Raw genomic sequence first — 17,593 nt, 5'->3', positions numbered from 1 at the left:
TGTAAGTGAGACCCTCTGTTAATAGTCTTGCACCGCCAAGCAGACTCCCCCTTATGGATCGGAATCTGCAGCACACGCAGTGGGGTGGGGTGAGGTGGGTGGGGGCCTCTTTAAAATAGGTACGCTGAGCAACCTCGAATCACAAGAGTAGACAGGATAGAAGTTGGCATTGCAACGTAAAAGGAATTAAAAAAGAAAAAGGAGCTTAAATAATTCAAATTGTATTTATTGAAGCCAATCGATAAAACAGACCAGACAGAAAAGGATCTCACTCGCCGGTGTTGGTCTACGGCTGATTGAGAGGATGACTCGGGGAATATAAACAGACCGATGACTCATACAGCCGGACTATCACAGCACATCGCCTTTCCAATCACTCCGGTGACTGTTATCACAAAGCTCCATCATGATTACATCACAGCGCCGCCTGTCACATCTCACCAGGAGGTTCATCTAGCTATCACACATAGGAATGTAACCACCAAACTGTAAAACTTTCCTGATGTGAGCTCAAAAAAAAAACAAAAAAAACAAAAAAAAACAGTAGCACATATGAAAAAGCATCATTTGGTTGACACAACAGGACAGGCGAGGCCTCTCATCAGTATAAAAACTCTCCAAACAAAAACTTGTTTCAGGTCAAGTCCCCAGCACCTGGTGCCACGAGGAGGAAGGACGATACAAATTCCAAAGTCTGTTAAAAGGGTTATTTCAGCTTCATTACAATAATCCATCAGGCCAAATAGTGAAAGGGCTGGCTCGTATGAAAGCGCATACATCCTGGTTGTCAGCGTCTATAAAGAATAACCCTGCACAACTAAAAGAACAAAAACATCACTAATTGACTACAGTAGCATACCCAATAACAGACATAAAAACGATAGGAAATAACACCTAATGGATACATGATCTGAGACTAGAGCGAACGGGAGGAATCCAGAGAGAAAAGCAACTGGAGCTCGGTCCAACTTGCCAGAATGCTGGTAAAGTTCCTCCTATTCGTTGGGGTTGGGGTTGGCGTCGGGATACTGGGAGAGGTCAAAGGTGAGCACTTTGCTGATGACACAGTCTCCTTGCTGTGTGAGGAAGACAGTGACAATGAGTTTATTGTGTGTACTGCACACTTTTTTTGTAAATATTTTTTAAGATCATATTACAGAGAACGTAAAATGCATTCTACTATGCAAGGCTAAAATGGAGCAACGCACCTCTGGATAAACACCGATGAGGGAGTCTGCCTTGGTGTAGAATTCCTCCTTCAGAGAAATGACGATGGCCTGGAAGTTCTGCACGGACTGGTCTTTGATGTAATTAGCCACCTTGAGGGGACGGATGGAAATTTAAGACTTACAGAAATGCGATTAACAGTGTTAAAAAGTCAGCGAATCTAATTTGATGTGGGGACAAACCTTGCCGATGTTTGTGTTGTCAAGGGCAGCGTCAATCTCATCCAGGACAAAGAAGGGGGCAGGTTTGTAGCTGCAGAGAATCACAGCAGTAACACTCAGGCTTTACACACACTGAAATTCTATCAATGAGCTTATATGATTTGAAATACCTGTGACCAAAACAGAAAGCCAAGTCAGAATGGAACAGTATTTGTTTAACTGAGCATGCTAAGTGGTTTGATACAACAAACATCAATTAAAGTAAATCATTCTCAACCACAAGGGACGTTTCTAAGTCAACCTCGCCCAACCTCATGTACGCCAATACTCAGGTCCTCCTGAAGCACATTTCAAGGACTTCTCCAAAATGTTTCCATTTTAAAAAACTTTTCCAAACCTAGGAATCGCTATTTTAAAATTCCATGATTTTTCATAGCTGTGGGAACCCTGAGCAATATCCCATTGGTGCATTTTCCAAAACATTACCTGCATGTGGAAAGCCTCACAAATCAAATACAGATTAAACCCGTCGTCCTGCTCTGTTTCACCTGTGAATAGCAAAGAGCAGAGCCAGAGCAGCGACAGTCTTCTCTCCTCCAGACAGGTTGTCCATGGGTCGGAACCTCTTTCCTGGAGCCACACAGTTGTAGTTGATGCCATCCAAGTACGGCTCCTCAGGGTTTTCAGGGCCAAGGAAAGCCTTCAGAGAAGGGACGTGTTACTTTTGTCTTCAGGTAAATGACGGTCAGTACTTCTCAGCGTGGTTTATGACCTTCTACCTGCTTCTGCATCAATATTTAGGGATGATAGATAGTACTATGAGTTTGTTTGAGTAATTATAAAACATTGTGAAGATGTACCTGAGCACTGCTGTTGCGTGAGAGGGCTTTGTAGATCTCGTCAATGTTGGTGGCCACAGATTCGAAGCAGGTATTGAAACGATCGAACCTTTCCTTCTTGATCTGCTCAAAGGCTTGTTTGGCTTTTTTAGCTCTCTTACGAGCAGCCTCGAACTCTGGGGAAAAAAAAAAAAAAAACCCAGATCACATCAGTAGAACACGAGCTTGTTTCATTTGTTCTGCATCACTCTCGCGCTATCCTGCCCTCTCACCATCACTGGTCTCTTGGAACTTGTCCCTGACGCTCTCCAGCTTCTCCATGGCCTTCATGTTGGGAGCACTGATCCTCTGGAGGATGCTCTGCTGCTCGTTCAGACGCTGCTGCAGTGTGTTTGTCTCTGCCTTGATCTCTTCCTCCGACAACGCATCCTGAAGGGAGTCAAGCAAAATAAAGTTGATCAGTTTATCTTGACCATTTCTTTTCTGGATCTAAACCTGAGTAGCTCTGCTCCAGCTACAAGCCCCTCAGGTCCTCCTCTCTCTTAAGAAGGTGTCTCATATCTTTGTTCATTTTTGGGGGGGGGGGGGGGGGTAATTTATGTCTTATAAATCACTTCTGATTCACAAAGCGCTTCTACCACATTAATAGCACCTAGAAAGCTGGACTGCTGAAATGAGGGGCCGAGTGTTGTAGACCAGCTACCTTCAGGTCTTCAGACAGGTTGCTGTAGTCGATCTCTATGAGAGCCTCTTTAGCCAGAACAGTGCTGGACGTCCTCTGACTGCTGGACTCATCTGTCTGGGAGCTTCCCTGGAACAAACAAACAAGGAGGATGCCATTGTCTGTTTTAATCCACCAGTGGTGGTGGATTAATGTTAAAATGCGTGTGATTGTGTCTGTGCCTACCTCTCCCTGGCTGATGTCATCCATTGTTCCAGAGCGGAGAGGCAGCCTGATATCCTGCATCTTGCAGGCTTGCAGCAAGTTGTGACGGTCGCTGCGCTTCTGCTCCAGTTTGGTCTCAATAGCCGTCACCTCCTTCTGGAGCTGAGTCAACTCCCTGGAATACACCAGACCAGCATAAGTAGCAGACACAAAGGGAACAATCACATTCATTCACAACAAATATTACGCGTATGTGATTTTCCACAGCCACTCACTTGTTGGCGCCACCCAGTTTTTTGCGTATTTCCTCCATTTCGTGGTTCTTGTCATTGACTTCAGATTTCTTGGTGAGGTGCTGGTTCTTCAGGTCCTGCAACTGGGCCATGGTCTCATCAATGATCTTCATGTGCCTGTGCTCCTCCTACAGGAAGTTGACACGTAAAAGGTGACAATCAGACACACAATTGAGTAATGAAATAAATGAACTGAAGTAATTATCATGGAGAGTATAGACGATAAATGGAGTTTATGTCTGAACCTTCTTTAGACGCTCTATTTCAGCCTCGTCCTTCTTGACGGTCTGCTCCCACATCATGACCTTCTCCTGGTCCTCCTTCAGCTGGTTCTTCTCATAGTCTACCTGAATACCAAGGCGGGTCTTCTGGGTCTCAAATTCAAGACTGAGGCCAAACAACAAAACATTAGGTTGAACCACACACAAAACCTGAGACATTTTAACACTCATAAACTTACCGCTTCTTCGCGATCTCATTCTGCCTCTTCACCTTCTCCTCCTCAAACTCTCGGATGTTCCTCACGCCGATCTCCTTACAGAACTCCACAAAGACCTCGTCCTCCACCTGTAAAACACACCATCTTAAAACGTTACTCCAATGGCACGTTCATAAAGAGAGTTTACACAGATCTGTCCTGTCCTCACCAGGTTCATGCGGTCCCGCAGGTCAGTGATTTCCCGCTCGCGGGACTGAATGATCCTCTTGATGTCGTTGATACGAGGACCAAAGTTTGCTAGTTCACTCTCAAGTTTAGACTTCTCCTGCAAGGCACAAAGCAAAAGTTAAATAATGTTGCTAAAGCAGCACCAAACAGAAAGAAGAAAACGACTGTGAGCTGTGACCATCTTTACCTGCATGTTGAGGGAGAGGTGGCGGGTTTTTGTCTGTTCCAGGTCACTCTGGGAGTACTTCAGCCTCATCTGCAGACCGTGTGCCTGAGACTGAACCTGACGCAGCTCTGCCTCCTTCCTCTTGGCCTTCATTTGCTCCTACAGAGAAGATCATTGATTGGATAAAGATGTGAGTTTACATCCTGTGACAATCTTCTTATCAGAGGGGATCCAAGTTACCTTCAGCTCCTCAGTAAGTTTTTCTTTCTTCTCCTTGAGCTTGTCCACTGCTTTCTCATCCCAGCGCCTGGCCTTGGCCTTCAGGTCACTGGCTCCTCCAGAGATGACTCCAGACTTTTGGAACAGAGTACCGTCCAGGGCTACAGTCTGGACAGGGGTGGGGAACGGGAGATTAGGTGGAAGGAAAATTTCTGTTCTTCACTTCTTATCTTCAGCTCAGCTCATGACCTATAATTGCACTTAGTGCCAATGTACCTTGTGTCTGTACGGGCCTCCAAAAGCAATTCTTCTCGCATCCTCTACATTTTCACAGACCAGGGCATTGCCACAGGCATACTGCAGGGCCTTCTTAATGTGGGGGGGCTCGTAGCGAATCACATCAATCACCAACTTGGCTCCTCGCAGTTCTCTCAGTTTCTCATCTGTTGGTTTCACCTTTGACGCAGCAAGAGAAAGAAAATGGGACATTCCTCTAATAAAGTAACGGGAAATTCCTGTCAATATTGTTTTGCTAAACATCTCTCTTCTCTCTTTACCTCGAGGTAGTCAAGAGGCAGAAAAGTCTCAGGTTCTCCTCTCTGCTCCTTGATGTACTGAATACAGTCTCTCCCGGTCTTCTCAGAGTCAACAATGATGGCGTCCATGTTCTTGCCCAACACTTTAGTCACAGCAATCTGATACTTCTTCTGAGTAGGCTGGCACAGGTCGATGAGACGTCCATACTGAGAAAAGAAAAACAACAACTGATTATTACAGTCACTTTCCTCTTCATGTAAACCTAGTCAACAAAAGGGAAGCAAGAGACTCTGCTTTTAGGACTCTTAGAGTGAGACAGTGCTGAGCTGAACATCACAGCTGTCTTACCACGGAGCCGGGGTAGAGTCTCTTTATGCTCTCCATGATCTCTGCCTTGCGTTGCTGGCGACTGTTCTCCTGCCTGTCGATCCTGGCGTCACCCAGCTGCTCCATCACCTACAAAAACAGATTTGATTCATTTTTTTGGTTTCTCCCTTCCAGGTCAGCTAAAAAGGCTGAGCGACACTTTGGCAGGGTGGTGTGTGACAAGGTCACTCAAAAGAATGAACACATTTAAATTGTGTTCTCCGTGTTCTGTCTTTCCATGTGTGAGCTTTTCATACCTGGTTCAGCTCCATGTTGATCTCATCAATCCTCCGCTTGGCCATTTCCACCTCCTCCGTCAGTTCTTCCTCCATTCGTTTCTGTTCATCTAAAGATTGCCTGAAGGATAAAGGAAAACAGGACACAAATGAAGGAGAAACTATTAAATCAGTGGGTCCAGTGTCTAGAACACAGCCTACCTGCTGGTGGTGATATAATCTTCTAATTTCTCAATACGCTTCTGATTTTCCTCAATTTCACGGATCTTCTGTTTGATTTTGGCCTGAAACAAACAACAACAAATATCATTGAATGTATCTGAATCAGCTTTTTTCTTGCACGGACAAATCTGCCACCATTATCTTCTATACCTCCGTCTCGACTTTCTTCCTCTCCTCCAGGTCGAGGCGATCCTGATCGGCCTTCTGGTCACGGTTAAACTTCTCCAGCTCCTGTGCCAGTGTGGCTGCACGTTTACTGGCTTCCTCCTTGAGACGATGGTACTGCTTGACCTGGAGGGCAGGCAGGCAGGCAGGCAGGCAGGCACACACACACACACATTAGTATGCATATTATTCTCTGACAAGCAGTTCACAGATAAAAAGCAAACATGAACTGTGGTATAACCAACTTTCCTGACGTCAATCAAGTGGAACGGATCAATATAACAACGCATCCAGCATCACTGATTTTCATTTAATATTCTTCATGCTTGCGACTACAATTACATGGTCTTCCTCACACACAGTGAGTCATGCTAGCCTGTGTGGGGCTGTGGCGCTAACATCTGTGTCTCTGCTAGCTGACATGAACCACGATGACACTCTGACGATTAAGAACGTCCTGGAATCTGTTACACCAACTCAGGTCATTATGCTTAAAACCAGCTAATAAATATATGAATCTCTTAGCTGTAAAACTATGTATCAACCCTGAATTTTAGATACTTATTTTTGGATTTTCCTTTGTATATATATCATATTTCAGCATTATTACTGACACATTCAGTTTTCTCAACTCATCCTAAACACCTGATGAGTGTGCCTCTAACGTGTTGCAGTATTCTAACCAACAGTACCTGGTTTTCCTCCAGGGTAAGGTCCTGGCCCTGGCTCTGGGCCTCCTCCTCCATGCGCTCCTCAAACTCTTGCTTGGCCAGCTCCACTGCTCTCATCTCTTTGTCCAACTCATCCATGTCAGCCTTACGTTTCTTGTACATCTTCTGGGCGTTCTGCAATGATTTGCGTGCTGCCTCCAGTTTCTTGATCTTGTGGGAAGTATTCTCCTTGGCCTTGATGTACTGAGGCCTCTTTTGGTTCAGTTCAGAGTCTTTTTCTCTGTGGACAGAGTCAAGTTACAACCAATGTGCAGATGGCAGAGGATCTAGGTGGTCTCTCACACTCACACATACCCTCTCTCTCTCTCACATACACACACAACTTACTTGATCTCTTTCTCGATGGTCTGCTGTTCCCTCATCAGCCTTCCCAGCTCCTTCTTCTTGTCTTTTAGCTCCTCCTCCACATGGTCCATCTTTTTACGGTCTTTCTCTATCTCCTTGTTCCGTTGGCCCAACTCTTTGTTCAGCTTCTCAATCTCAGTCTCGTTGTGGTAAAGCTTGAAGAGCTGCAACTGAACACTGGCTCTGGCTACCTCATCCTTCAGACGCTGGTAACGCTCCGCCTTGACAAAGACGGAAAGGGAGACACAGAAAGTGAGATAAAATACATTTGATGCATTTTAATTAAGGAGAGTTTTTCCAGAGCTAGAAGATCCTAAAAGATTATTTTCTTCAAGCCGCTTGAGTCAGAATAGGCAGTAATGTAACTGCAGCCTGAACAGACAAATTACATTGGACAGATAAAACAAAATGTGCTGCTAGTAACCAATAAAAATAGCAAAAATCAGATGACAACAAAAACAATGAACATCATATAAATAAGTATTTTATTTCCACACCAAAGTTACTCCAGAGATATGGTATTTGTAATCTACACAAAGACGTACCTCCTCTTTCTCTTGCTTGGCCTCTTTCCTCTCAGCAGCGATGTTTTTCTTACGATGGTAATTGAACTGTGTGTCCTCCTCTGCTTTCACCATCTCCTTCTTCCTCCTATCGTACTCCTGGGCCAGCTCCCCAGAACGGGAGATCTCCTCAAACAAAGCCGTACGCTCCTTTGGGTTCTTCATGGCAATGGACTCAACAGCTCCCTAATGACAGAGAAGAAGGGAAATCAGAGATTAACAAGAGAAACTCTCAAAACAACGCAAATACTTACATTTTTACACCAGAAAATGCATCATTCTGGCAACTGTCCAAACTGGTTCAGCCACATTAAAAGTTCCGTTACCCAATAACCTCTTTGAAACAACTGTTAGCCAACTACAACAGCTGTATTAGAGACCAAAATTCCGCTCTGCCACAATGTGATAGAAGTACAACTATGTGAACACAAATGCAAGTACTGAAGTATTATGGAAGGCTAACCAAACACATTTCTCTCACCTGGAAAACTAGGAAGTTCCGAGCCTTAATGAGAATGCCAAGTTTTTCCAGCTCCTCACTGTATTCAGGAAGGCCGACCACTTTGTTGTTGATGCGGTACTCAGAGGAGGCACCTGATGCATGAAAAGATAAGAAACATAAGATCATCAAAAATGCACTCCAGATGGCAAGCAACCATCTACAAAGAAAAACACATGGAAAATTAACAAAACACATTTACATATCAGTGTCACAGAATTAAGTCTGACCTGCATCACATGCAAATACGGTGTGGCAAAGTTTAACGTGCCTCAGTAGTAATTAAGCAAAACTTCCATAAACCACAAATCATGCCTTTTCATTTCATTCTAATGTGACTGTCAATGGAAGTGCGTACCAATGATAATCCTGGTGAAGGAGCGCTCCTCTCCATTGTCCTCCTGGTAAACCATACTGACAAAGGCTCTGTTGGCAGCTGGCTTCCCAACGGGTGCTCCATGGATTAGATCCTTCAGGGTCTTCACACGTAGATTACTAGTCTTCTCTGCCAATACAAAGCTGATGGCATCCATAAGGTTGGACTTTCCTGCAATGGCATTTATATGTTTGGTAAAGTGCACAAATCAAGTTATGTTTTGGGGCAGGCCTAAGAAATCATAAATCTTTGTTTATATATATATATATATATATATATATATATATACACACATACATACACACACATACATACAAGTTATAGTTTTGCATCTAAATTTACAAATTAAAACACTGCCACAAGCAGAAAATACTAGGTAATATTAGACAGCACTATTCAACTATATATAAAACACCGGTGCACACAACTATTGCACAGTACATAAATGATTTGAATTACACTATGCACACATAGCAAGCAATACAATCTACTACCTGTGATGCGGTTTATCTTATGCATGACGTAATTTACAGGTTTACTGGCTCAAAAACAATTCATTCGATAATTTACATTGACAACAATGAACAAGGTAAGTCTCTCAACGACCACAACGAGCAACAACAGTACTCTCCAGGAGTTCACTATAAGACGCAGGCGTTAATTAAATGGATGACACTTCAAGTTAGGACCGTGTGTTTACAGTTAGCCAATGCTAGCAAGCACCCTGCATTAGGCGCAGAATGGCTAACGTTATCATAACATACCAGATCCATTAGGTCCGATGATTGCAGTGAATTTATGAAAAGGTCCGATGATCTGTCTTCCTTTGTATGACTTGAAGTTTTCGATCTCTATTAATTTTAAATAACCCATAATGATTATATTTGCGCACCTCTCCTTAGAAAACACTAGCGTATATGCTAGTAAAAATGTTAGCTAGCTGGCAACCGATGTTTACGGAACAAACAGTTCGAAGGCAAAAACATGCAAGCAAATAAATGAAGCGTTCAGCTCGCTCTACTGCCTCATATTTCACCCATTATTTCGTGAAAAGCATCTTCCCTGTGAATTATTTCACTGCTTCATAGACTTATCAAACAGACGCGATCCGGTAGTAACAACAATGCGCCATTTTACAACTCAACAGGAAGACCCTTGAGCGCGCGAGAGACTTAACGTCGTAGTTTCTCGCGAGATCACATTTAGGGCCACTGCAGTGTCATAAAAAGCCTTAAATTCATCATCGTCATCAGTTTAATGGTGACCTGTGCTGTCGTATGTGACTTTACAAATGATCTGGGCTTCGTCCCGCGTCAGTCACTGCTTTGATTAACTTTAAATGTGTCAAAGCACGCAATTGAGGGTGTTGCCATGGTTACCGCATGCCTCTGTTCACAACACTACGGAGGCAGCGATCGAAAATTAACTTGAATAGTTTGTCCTTTAAGAGGTAAGACCTGCTTCCACGTTGATCCTGTCTTTTTAACATTTACAGCAGTGGATAACAACTTAGTGGAAATTATTTGATATGTTCTTAACGTTGGGCCACCACCTAAATACCAGCTTTTATCTATTCGACTGCGTTATGAAACATCAATTTGACAGCGATCGTGTGCACTTTTTTCAAGCCTTTTCCATTTCTTAATCCGAATCAGAATACTTTATTCATCCCCAAGGGAAATTCTGCTCGTAACAGTGCTCCACTCAACAACAAACAGGGAATGAAGCGAAAACAAGGCTATGCACATCGTGCACACAATGACAGAAGAAGACTATATACATAGCGCAAAAGAGTAGTGTGCAAAAAATAAGTACAATAAGTGGGTCATTTACATGAATTAACCCGAAGTCAGGGCAGTGAGTGTGGATGGTCAACAGGGAATTTACAGAGATGTATTGTAGTTTTATTGCCACTGGGAGAAAGGACCTGTTAATTCATAATCAGGCAGTATCTAAAATGTCAACTCTGATGTCTTGGGTACAACCAAATTGCACTTTACATTTTTTTTACTTATAAACAGAGAACAACTTGACTTGATTAAGAGTCTTGTGTCCTCTACCTCCAGACTCCTAAAAATGCTCCAGGTTGACTCCCCTGTCGACCAGGCCATTGCCAAGGCCGTGGAGAGGCGAAGGGCTGCAGAGACGGCACGCAAGGCTCGTATCTTCAATACCAGGCTTTGTTTGATGGGCCTTGACACCGACGCCCTCAACCAACAAGTTCAGGATAAAAGACACCAACAAAACCTGGAGAGACAACGGGACCAAGCTTTTGGTAAACTATTGACAGAATCTCAGCTGCTTTTCTCACAGCTCTCTCTCTCTCTCACACACACACACACACACACACACACACACACACACACACATACACACACAACAAGGTCCTCTAAAAGAATATTTTCTTTGCCCTGTCAAAAACTAACTTAATATTTGTAAAATTGCATCTTTCCACTATGTTTCAGATAAGCTGAGAAGGAATCATGATGAAATGCTGCTTCAGTCAGACATGAGGGAAAGAGAAATGGGAGCAGCTGTGCTTGCTGACCTGACCCACTGCTGGACCACTCAGCAGCGTGCGGAGGACTCTTGCGACACTGGTCTCAAATGCGGCCTGCAGGAGGCGTCCAAGCTCACCATCCCAGAGAGTGAGCTGGGGCCTGCTAGTATGCAAATCCTCCAGGTTGGTTGTGTTTGATAGGCAGATGCTAATGAGCAGCAGACACACAGAGGTTAAATAAATAAACAAGTTATTGTTTTATGTATAGCGAGAGGGTCTCGGAGAAGAAGAAAAGAAAAGAGAACAAATAAAAAAGACAGAACGAGATCTGCGCGCACAAAAGGAATATAATGAGAGGAAGCGTCTGGGGGACAGGCACAAAGGTGAGACCTGCTGCACAGGCGCAGGAACACAAAAACTATAATCACAGACGAGCTAACATGCTGAAGCCACTTACACACCTCACACATGCTTCATGCTTTCCCGCACAAACAATCACACACTCCTACGCACAGCCCTTATTGCCAGGTGGCATTGATGGATGCTCCTCCCAGAGGGGCGTTATGTATGTGTGAGTGAGTCATCGAAGAGATTTGTACAATGGGTAATGGTAAATGAAAGTGTGAAAACATGCTCTCTCTCACACACACACACACACACACACACACACACACACACACACACACAGCCAGAGGGGGATGTCTAACATGTGTGTGCTGCAGACATGCTCGTGTGGAAAGAGATGGTGCATCAGGATCAGTGGTGGCAGCAGCAACACACACTAGAGGAGGAGTGTAAAAAAGCCACCCGCATTGCACTTGATAACTACAATCGAGCTCTGGTACGGCACACGCACACACACGCACACACACACATTGATGATGTGGAGTGTTTTTTCAGTGGCACAGTATTCTCCTATTGGATTTTGAAATTAAAATTCCTAATTGAACCGTATTAAGTGATGCATACAGACACTTGCTGGAGGGGGGCGGCCATCATCTCTAACAGACAACATGGATGGTTAAACTGCCTTGATGTATGCGTGGGCCCACTTTGTTTTTAAAAGCCCCCATTCAGCTCTCCTCTCCTTTGCCTGAGCGCTGAATCCTCCGTGGGGAGGCTTCATTATAGATCCCTCAGGTTATATTTTCTCATGACAGTTATGCGGTTTCTCTGATCACCTCTCCCATGCATGATGCACGAGCAGATACAACCCACAGGAGGACATTCACAGTGTCTGACTCTTGACTCAATGCTTGATGAGACCACATACTACAAAAAGCTCCTGCTATTATAATTATCACAGCCATGATCAATAAATTGCCCGGCATCAGTGGTTCGCTCTGACCACGCTGCGTCCCCACAGGCTGTAGAGCAGGCAGAAAAACAGAGGGAGCAGCGCAGGAGAGAGGAAAGGGAGACTCTCGCAGAGATGGTACACACCCTGACATCCAACGTGATGACGGAGGGAGCGGTGCAACAGGTGGGAGAAGGGAGGCCCCCTCAGATCCTGACGGACAGGTGGAAAGGGATGAGCCCTGAGCAGCTGAGGACCATCCACATGGAGAGAGAAGCACAGCGCCTCGAGAGACAAGTAGGAGTTACTACACCTCTGAGAGAGGAACACAGGCAGCACCATAGCACACATATACTGAATATACACAATTATACAGTAAATGTACAATCAAACTACAGCAAAAACCTTAGTTCACCAAAAAAGTACCCATTTTGGTGTCTTATCTCTCAAAGACATTTTCTCTCCTGCGTTACTTCGAACTACTTCTCATACATATTTAGCTTGACGCTAGCAGTGACTGACTACTCACAACAGCAAAACTGTCCAGAACATCTGTTTACACACTCTCAGACACACTGTCCAGCATAATTCAAGCCTTCTCTATCCTGCTAACATTTTGATTCGAGCTGAAAAAAGACATGAAACAGAGCACTTGCAGTTCTTTGTGACTGTGAATGAGCAGCTGGTGCATTCAGGTGAACTCGTTGACCTTCATAGTTGAGCCGCACTGGAAGTGCTCGATGTTGTTTTTGAGGGTTTTGCTGTTGTTAGTCATCAGTCTCCACTTGCCCATGAGTGTTCTGACTTCTGGAATCAGTGCATTTTTTTTGGCTCATGAAAACACAGCTACCCTTGGGTGCCATTACATTAAAGACTGTGTTTTAATAGGTCAGCGAGGAGCTGCATTGCTAGTGCTCTTATCTGACTGTAGGTTTATTGATTGGCCAGATCAGTTCCTTGACATCTGCTGCTTTGTTTATTGTTAAGAATTATTTTTGCATCTAGATGGACGATTACTAATATAAACACTAGTCACCACTACACCATCCAGCATGGCCACAGTCTGTCTGGCAACTTAGATTGAGAACCTTTGTTTTAGATGAACTATTGTACAATATTTTTGGGGTCAAACACCACCTCAGTTTTATCATTATGTTCTATCGTTTTTATCATGAAAGAGACGGCGTGATGCTGAGAAGTTTCAGGATGCTGTGTGGGATTTCCAGCTCCTGAGGGCATCCAGAGAAGCAGAAGAGGAGGAACGCCGAACAGCAGAACTGAGGAGAGAGAGAAGGATGCAGACAGACCAGTACAACCTGCAGCTGGCCAGAGAGCAGCAAGCATAGTGAGACCTGCCCAGTAACAGCTACTGCTGCTCAGACAGGACTCAGCTTAGTACTCTAGCATAGAAAGAACTGTCTCTGGGGATGTTTCTGACTGTGTACCTGTTTTTGTTTCTTTCCTACAGTCAGCAGTACCTGGACAAGAAGCTGTACACCAACACACCCACGAAGGACTACTTCCATCAGTTCAACACCAGCTCCCGTTGATCACCACATACGTGCTTGTTCTCATGTCACAGTACGCCAGCAAATAACATCTATTGATTATTGTACTCACTCTCAGTGTGAATTAATAATATCCCGACAAATCAATACTTTCTAATGCTACATTTTCAATGAAGAGTTGTATAAGCTGATGACAAAAAAAAATCAGGACCCCTTATTGTTACAGATTGTTCCACATACTTTATTTTTCAGTCATATATCCAGTTACAGTGTTAGATTCATGATGCAGTTACAGTAATATTGGCCCCATACTGTGTGTGTGGTACACGCAGCTCCTGGTTTTCACCTGTGGTAGTTCCATCAGTCCTGTTGTACTAGAGGTGCCACACACACACACCTCCACCAAGCAGGGACACACACTCCCTTCCCCTCTCACACCTTCCCTCCCACGCAGGTATTAGTGTTTATAATCTGTCTGTTTTTTGTTTGTTTTTTTACCTCTTCACTAAACAAACTGTCACTTTTTAATAGGTTTTTATCTCATAAAAAAGGGGAAATGCAACAGTGAGAAAGCAAAGTCTGGTGGCCCCAGCTTTCCTCTCCACACATGAAAAGCAGAGTGAGCGGCAGTTGAGTGAGTATCTGTGCGTGTGTGTGTGCACTCATTCCTCATTCAAAGCTAACATTTGCCCCAACAGTAACAAACACAGATGTTTAGCAGCAGATAGTCAATATAGAATATTGGCATATTTTGCGTCACCCATTGCTCCTGTATGAAAATAGTTTATTTGTCCTGAGTGTGTTTGTCTAACCAACAGCAAGGAGCGTTCATACACCTCCTTCAGTGCCACCAGCCATTTTAGACATCTCGTATATTTACCTCTGAGACTGCCTGCTGACGTGTGGCTGGTGGCGAGCTTAGTTTGAATAGGGAGAACTGACAGCACTGTTGCATATACTGGAGTTGCTCCCCGCTGTATGCTGCAACCTGCCTCTCGTGACTGCATCCGACAAAAAAAAACACCACAGATATTCACTTCACTGCAATGCATTGGGCGGTATGAATGCAATCTTTCATGGAAAATGTAATTTATATCACTAAATGACACCAAGGTACAATTTTTGATTTTAAAATTTGAAACATTTGCAAAAAATCTACAGAACAATTTTATTTCTTTTTGACAGCTATGAACTATGTTTGCTAAAAGAGGCAAATCTCACTGCAGTTATTTGTTAAAAAGCAATAGTACAAAGAAGAAGGAAAAAAAAGCAACCTAATCTTTTGAAATTGTTTTTAAACCGACACTTTGTGACATTACTGAAAATGAGAACAAATTATTTTTTTAATGACATTATCTTTAGATCATAAAGGAATTATTTTGTTATCTCCAGATGACAAAGCTTATTTTTCTGTGACAGTTACATCGCGAGCTCAAGAAAACAGCTTGGTTTTGTCAGTTTAATGCAGTCATGAACTCTTTATCTTCAGCTGTCAAATCTCAAGATAACTGGTCAATATCTTGTGAAAACAAGCTTAGTTACCAGGAGATAACGCAGTTCTTCACGTATGACGTCAAGATAGAGGCATTAAAGCAGATCACAAATTAATTATTTCTCGAGACAACAAAGCTATTTTTCTGTGATAATGGCTGACATCATCTTGTCATCTTAAGAAAATGACCATTATATCTCAAAATAACAAATTAAGGATTTTATTGTCTCGAGAAAACCTGCTAAATTAACTCTAGAAAGCCCAGTTAACTAATTTGTGACCTCCCCAATAACAACATTAAAACTGATCACGTCACCTTTTGTCATCATTTTGGGTGAAATTATCAAATTATTTTAAGAAAACTTCTTCTTGTTTTTCTCCTTGAGATAATGCAATAATTAACTTGTGACCTAAAAAAAACAAGCAGAGTTGCTCTCAGCTTCCGTAAAATATCGCCGATGGTTGGGTTGCTCAAAACAATCTGTAAAGGGTGTATTTACATTCAGTGGGAAAAAAAAAACAAACAAAAAAAACTGTCCAGCCCTTCTTCTCAGTCTGAACCCTCACGTAACTTCTCAGAGTTGTGAATCAGTATCATGTAAAAACAACGTCTGCCCAGCCCTGAAAAGAATACATTCTCTGAGTTTGATGCAATTAGCAACGGCTTGTCTTTATTGTACATCAACTGGCAATCGTTACACCTGTCTGCAGTATCGGCTTGTATTAATGAGGGTCTGCAAATAAAACTGGAGAGTGTTCGCCCACAGCTGACCCCACTCCTTCATCTGTAAATATACATAAATACCGCTCCTCAAACAATTAGCGTAGTATGAGATGAACAGGTATGAATAGGTTGTTAATTAGAGACAACAATGTTTTAATACAGTGTAGAAAGAGACACGGACAGATACCGAAAGCTACACATAGGTCTCGACACAAAAAATTACGATATCATTTCCAATCATGACATTACACTTGTGGTGGGAAGGCGAGAGAGTCATGACATCAATCTGGAGCTCTAAGCAGACCCAGCAGGCACAGGAACTTAGAAGGAGTATGTACATATCTATAATACTGTATTATGGCTAATATGTAGATGCAGCTATATACACCAGATGCTACTCAGCATTTTCACAGCAAGTTCCCCTCAATGCATTCAATGTTATTTATAGTAAGAAACTTGGCTTCACTTGCTTTTGATGAAAAACGTCATCATGAAATGTGGTAATAAAGAGAAGTCATGAGTTTTTATATAAATAGTGTAGAAATATATGAAAGGTGAATAAAAATGGCAAATAACAAACAATTGTAAAAAAAAACACACAAAAAACCAACCCAAAAGAACTCACTCGGGAATTCAGAGTGAGACATCAAATAATGTCTGAAATACAAAATCATGTGCAAAAAAAATTAAGAAAAACATGAAGATTGTAGTTATAAGACATGTGACAACCGCACGTGCCGTTTCCTCTCACACACACACACACACACACACACACGCACGCACGCACACACACACACACACTCCCGCACACTTTCAATGCACTACTCTGCATCTTCACACCTAAAATCCTGCTGATAGTTCTACCAACACAACATTCTCCGTTATTTATGGAGGGAAAGAAAAGAGAAGAAAGGGAGAGAAATGAATGTTAGTTGTGTTCTACGCAGGTAAAGAAGAGTTGGAGGGAGTTAAAGGACAGCTTGACGTCAGAGTTGCTGTATGTCGCGTCAGTCAGACTTCTATCACATCGTCCACTACTTGGACACTCCTTTGGTCTAAATAGTCCAGTCGATCAGATCACCACCAGGATGAGTAGTCAATATATTGATTGTGTATTAGTCATCAAACTACAGCAGGGAGCAGGAGCTTATGGGCACATATGTGTTGACATGTTTTGGTCTGATGGTCCCCGGTCGATGTTTGGGGGTTAATCGAGGATGGTGACTGAGTTGGGCATGCCGTTGGTGGCGGGGGGGATGGTGGTGGGGTTGGGTGTGGAGGTATCTGGCAGGCTGTGGAGCGCCTCGGGACCCTCGCTGGGCCGACTGAACTGGCTGACCAGAGACTCATCCATGTTGAGCTCAGTGGTCACAGCGCTGCTGCCGTTGAAGTCCAGGTTGTCCTCGCTGCACAGTTTGCTCTCCTCGTTCAGGGACGGCTGGCTGGCTGTGCGCTTCTCCTCCAGATCACTAGAAGAAGAGGGAAAGACAGAATTAAAGGATGAGACACAATCTGAGAGCTTTTCCTAAACAAAAGAGTTGTCAACGTGTTCGCAGCAAATGCATATCACATAA

General features: G+C 43.3%; 3 protein-coding genes across 5 annotated transcripts in view; 1 reads left to right on the top strand and 2 right to left on the bottom strand.

Annotated features, from left to right (window-relative positions):
* Positions 1-220: 220 nt before the first annotated feature.
* Positions 221-9,650, bottom strand: smc1a (structural maintenance of chromosomes 1A). The gene is made up of 26 exons (XM_086214758.1): positions 9,263-9,650; positions 8,481-8,669; positions 8,105-8,217; positions 7,606-7,809; positions 7,043-7,281; positions 6,677-6,935; positions 5,970-6,110; positions 5,799-5,881; positions 5,619-5,718; positions 5,344-5,451; positions 5,016-5,201; positions 4,735-4,914; positions 4,480-4,626; positions 4,261-4,398; positions 4,054-4,170; positions 3,867-3,973; positions 3,652-3,793; positions 3,389-3,534; positions 3,135-3,288; positions 2,931-3,038; positions 2,500-2,656; positions 2,249-2,403; positions 1,937-2,088; positions 1,410-1,479; positions 1,209-1,319; positions 221-1,076 (listed from the first exon to the last, which is right to left on the bottom strand). Exons 1-26 carry the CDS (start codon positions 9,369-9,371, stop codon positions 996-998), a joined length of 3,696 nt encoding a protein of 1,231 aa, XP_086070884.1. The 5' UTR covers positions 9,372-9,650; the 3' UTR covers positions 221-995.
* Positions 9,651-9,701: 51 nt separating this feature from the next.
* Positions 9,702-16,389, top strand: ribc1 (RIB43A domain with coiled-coils 1). Its single transcript, XM_086214757.1, has 8 exons — positions 9,702-9,948; positions 10,565-10,773; positions 10,964-11,181; positions 11,267-11,381; positions 11,721-11,839; positions 12,365-12,592; positions 13,474-13,640; positions 13,764-16,389. Exons 1-8 carry the CDS (start codon positions 9,881-9,883, stop codon positions 13,843-13,845), a joined length of 1,206 nt encoding a protein of 401 aa, XP_086070883.1. The 5' UTR covers positions 9,702-9,880; the 3' UTR covers positions 13,846-16,389.
* Positions 14,029-17,593, bottom strand: part of l1cama (L1 cell adhesion molecule, paralog a) — a 47,039-nt gene continuing 43,474 nt past the window's right edge. For all 3 annotated transcript variants that reach the window (XM_086214755.1, XM_086214754.1, XM_086214756.1), the window contains one exon: positions 14,029-17,488. In XM_086214755.1, coding sequence (XP_086070881.1) covers positions 17,227-17,488 — 262 coding nt within the window. In that variant the 3' untranslated portion in view covers positions 14,029-17,226. The remainder of the gene's footprint in view (positions 17,489-17,593) is intronic.

Source organism: Aulostomus chinensis, chromosome 9 (genome assembly GCF_037954235.1).
Source record: "Aulostomus chinensis isolate RoL2024-O1b breed Wild chromosome 9, RoL_Achi_v1.0, whole genome shotgun sequence".
NCBI classification, from domain to species: domain Eukaryota; kingdom Metazoa; phylum Chordata; class Actinopteri; order Syngnathiformes; family Aulostomidae; genus Aulostomus; species Aulostomus chinensis.
This window is presented reverse-complemented; position numbering and strand designations above follow the sequence as displayed.

What these genes read in the sequence shown, in the direction of transcription:
- ribc1 (XM_086214757.1), top strand. Translation starts at nt 9,881, where the DNA reads ATGCCTCTGTTCACAACACTACGGAGGCAGCGATCGAAAATTAACTTG. An exon ending in CTAGTATGCAAATCCTCCAG is followed by an intron (nt 11,182 to 11,266) that starts GTTGGTTGTGTT and finishes TTTTATGTATAG; the next exon opens with CGAGAGGGTCTCGGAGAAGA. An exon ending in CACAGCGCCTCGAGAGACAA is followed by an intron (nt 12,593 to 13,473) that starts GTAGGAGTTACT and finishes TTATCATGAAAG; the next exon opens with AGACGGCGTGATGCTGAGAA.
- smc1a (XM_086214758.1), bottom strand. Translation starts at nt 9,371, where the DNA reads ATGGGTTATTTAAAATTAATAGAGATCGAAAACTTCAAGTCATACAAA. An exon ending in CTTCACCAGGATTATCATTG is followed by an intron (nt 8,218 to 8,480) that starts GTACGCACTTCC and finishes TTCATGCATCAG; the next exon opens with GTGCCTCCTCTGAGTACCGC. An exon ending in AAACTGGGTGGCGCCAACAA is followed by an intron (nt 3,289 to 3,388) that starts GTGAGTGGCTGT and finishes GGTGTATTCCAG; the next exon opens with GGAGTTGACTCAGCTCCAGA.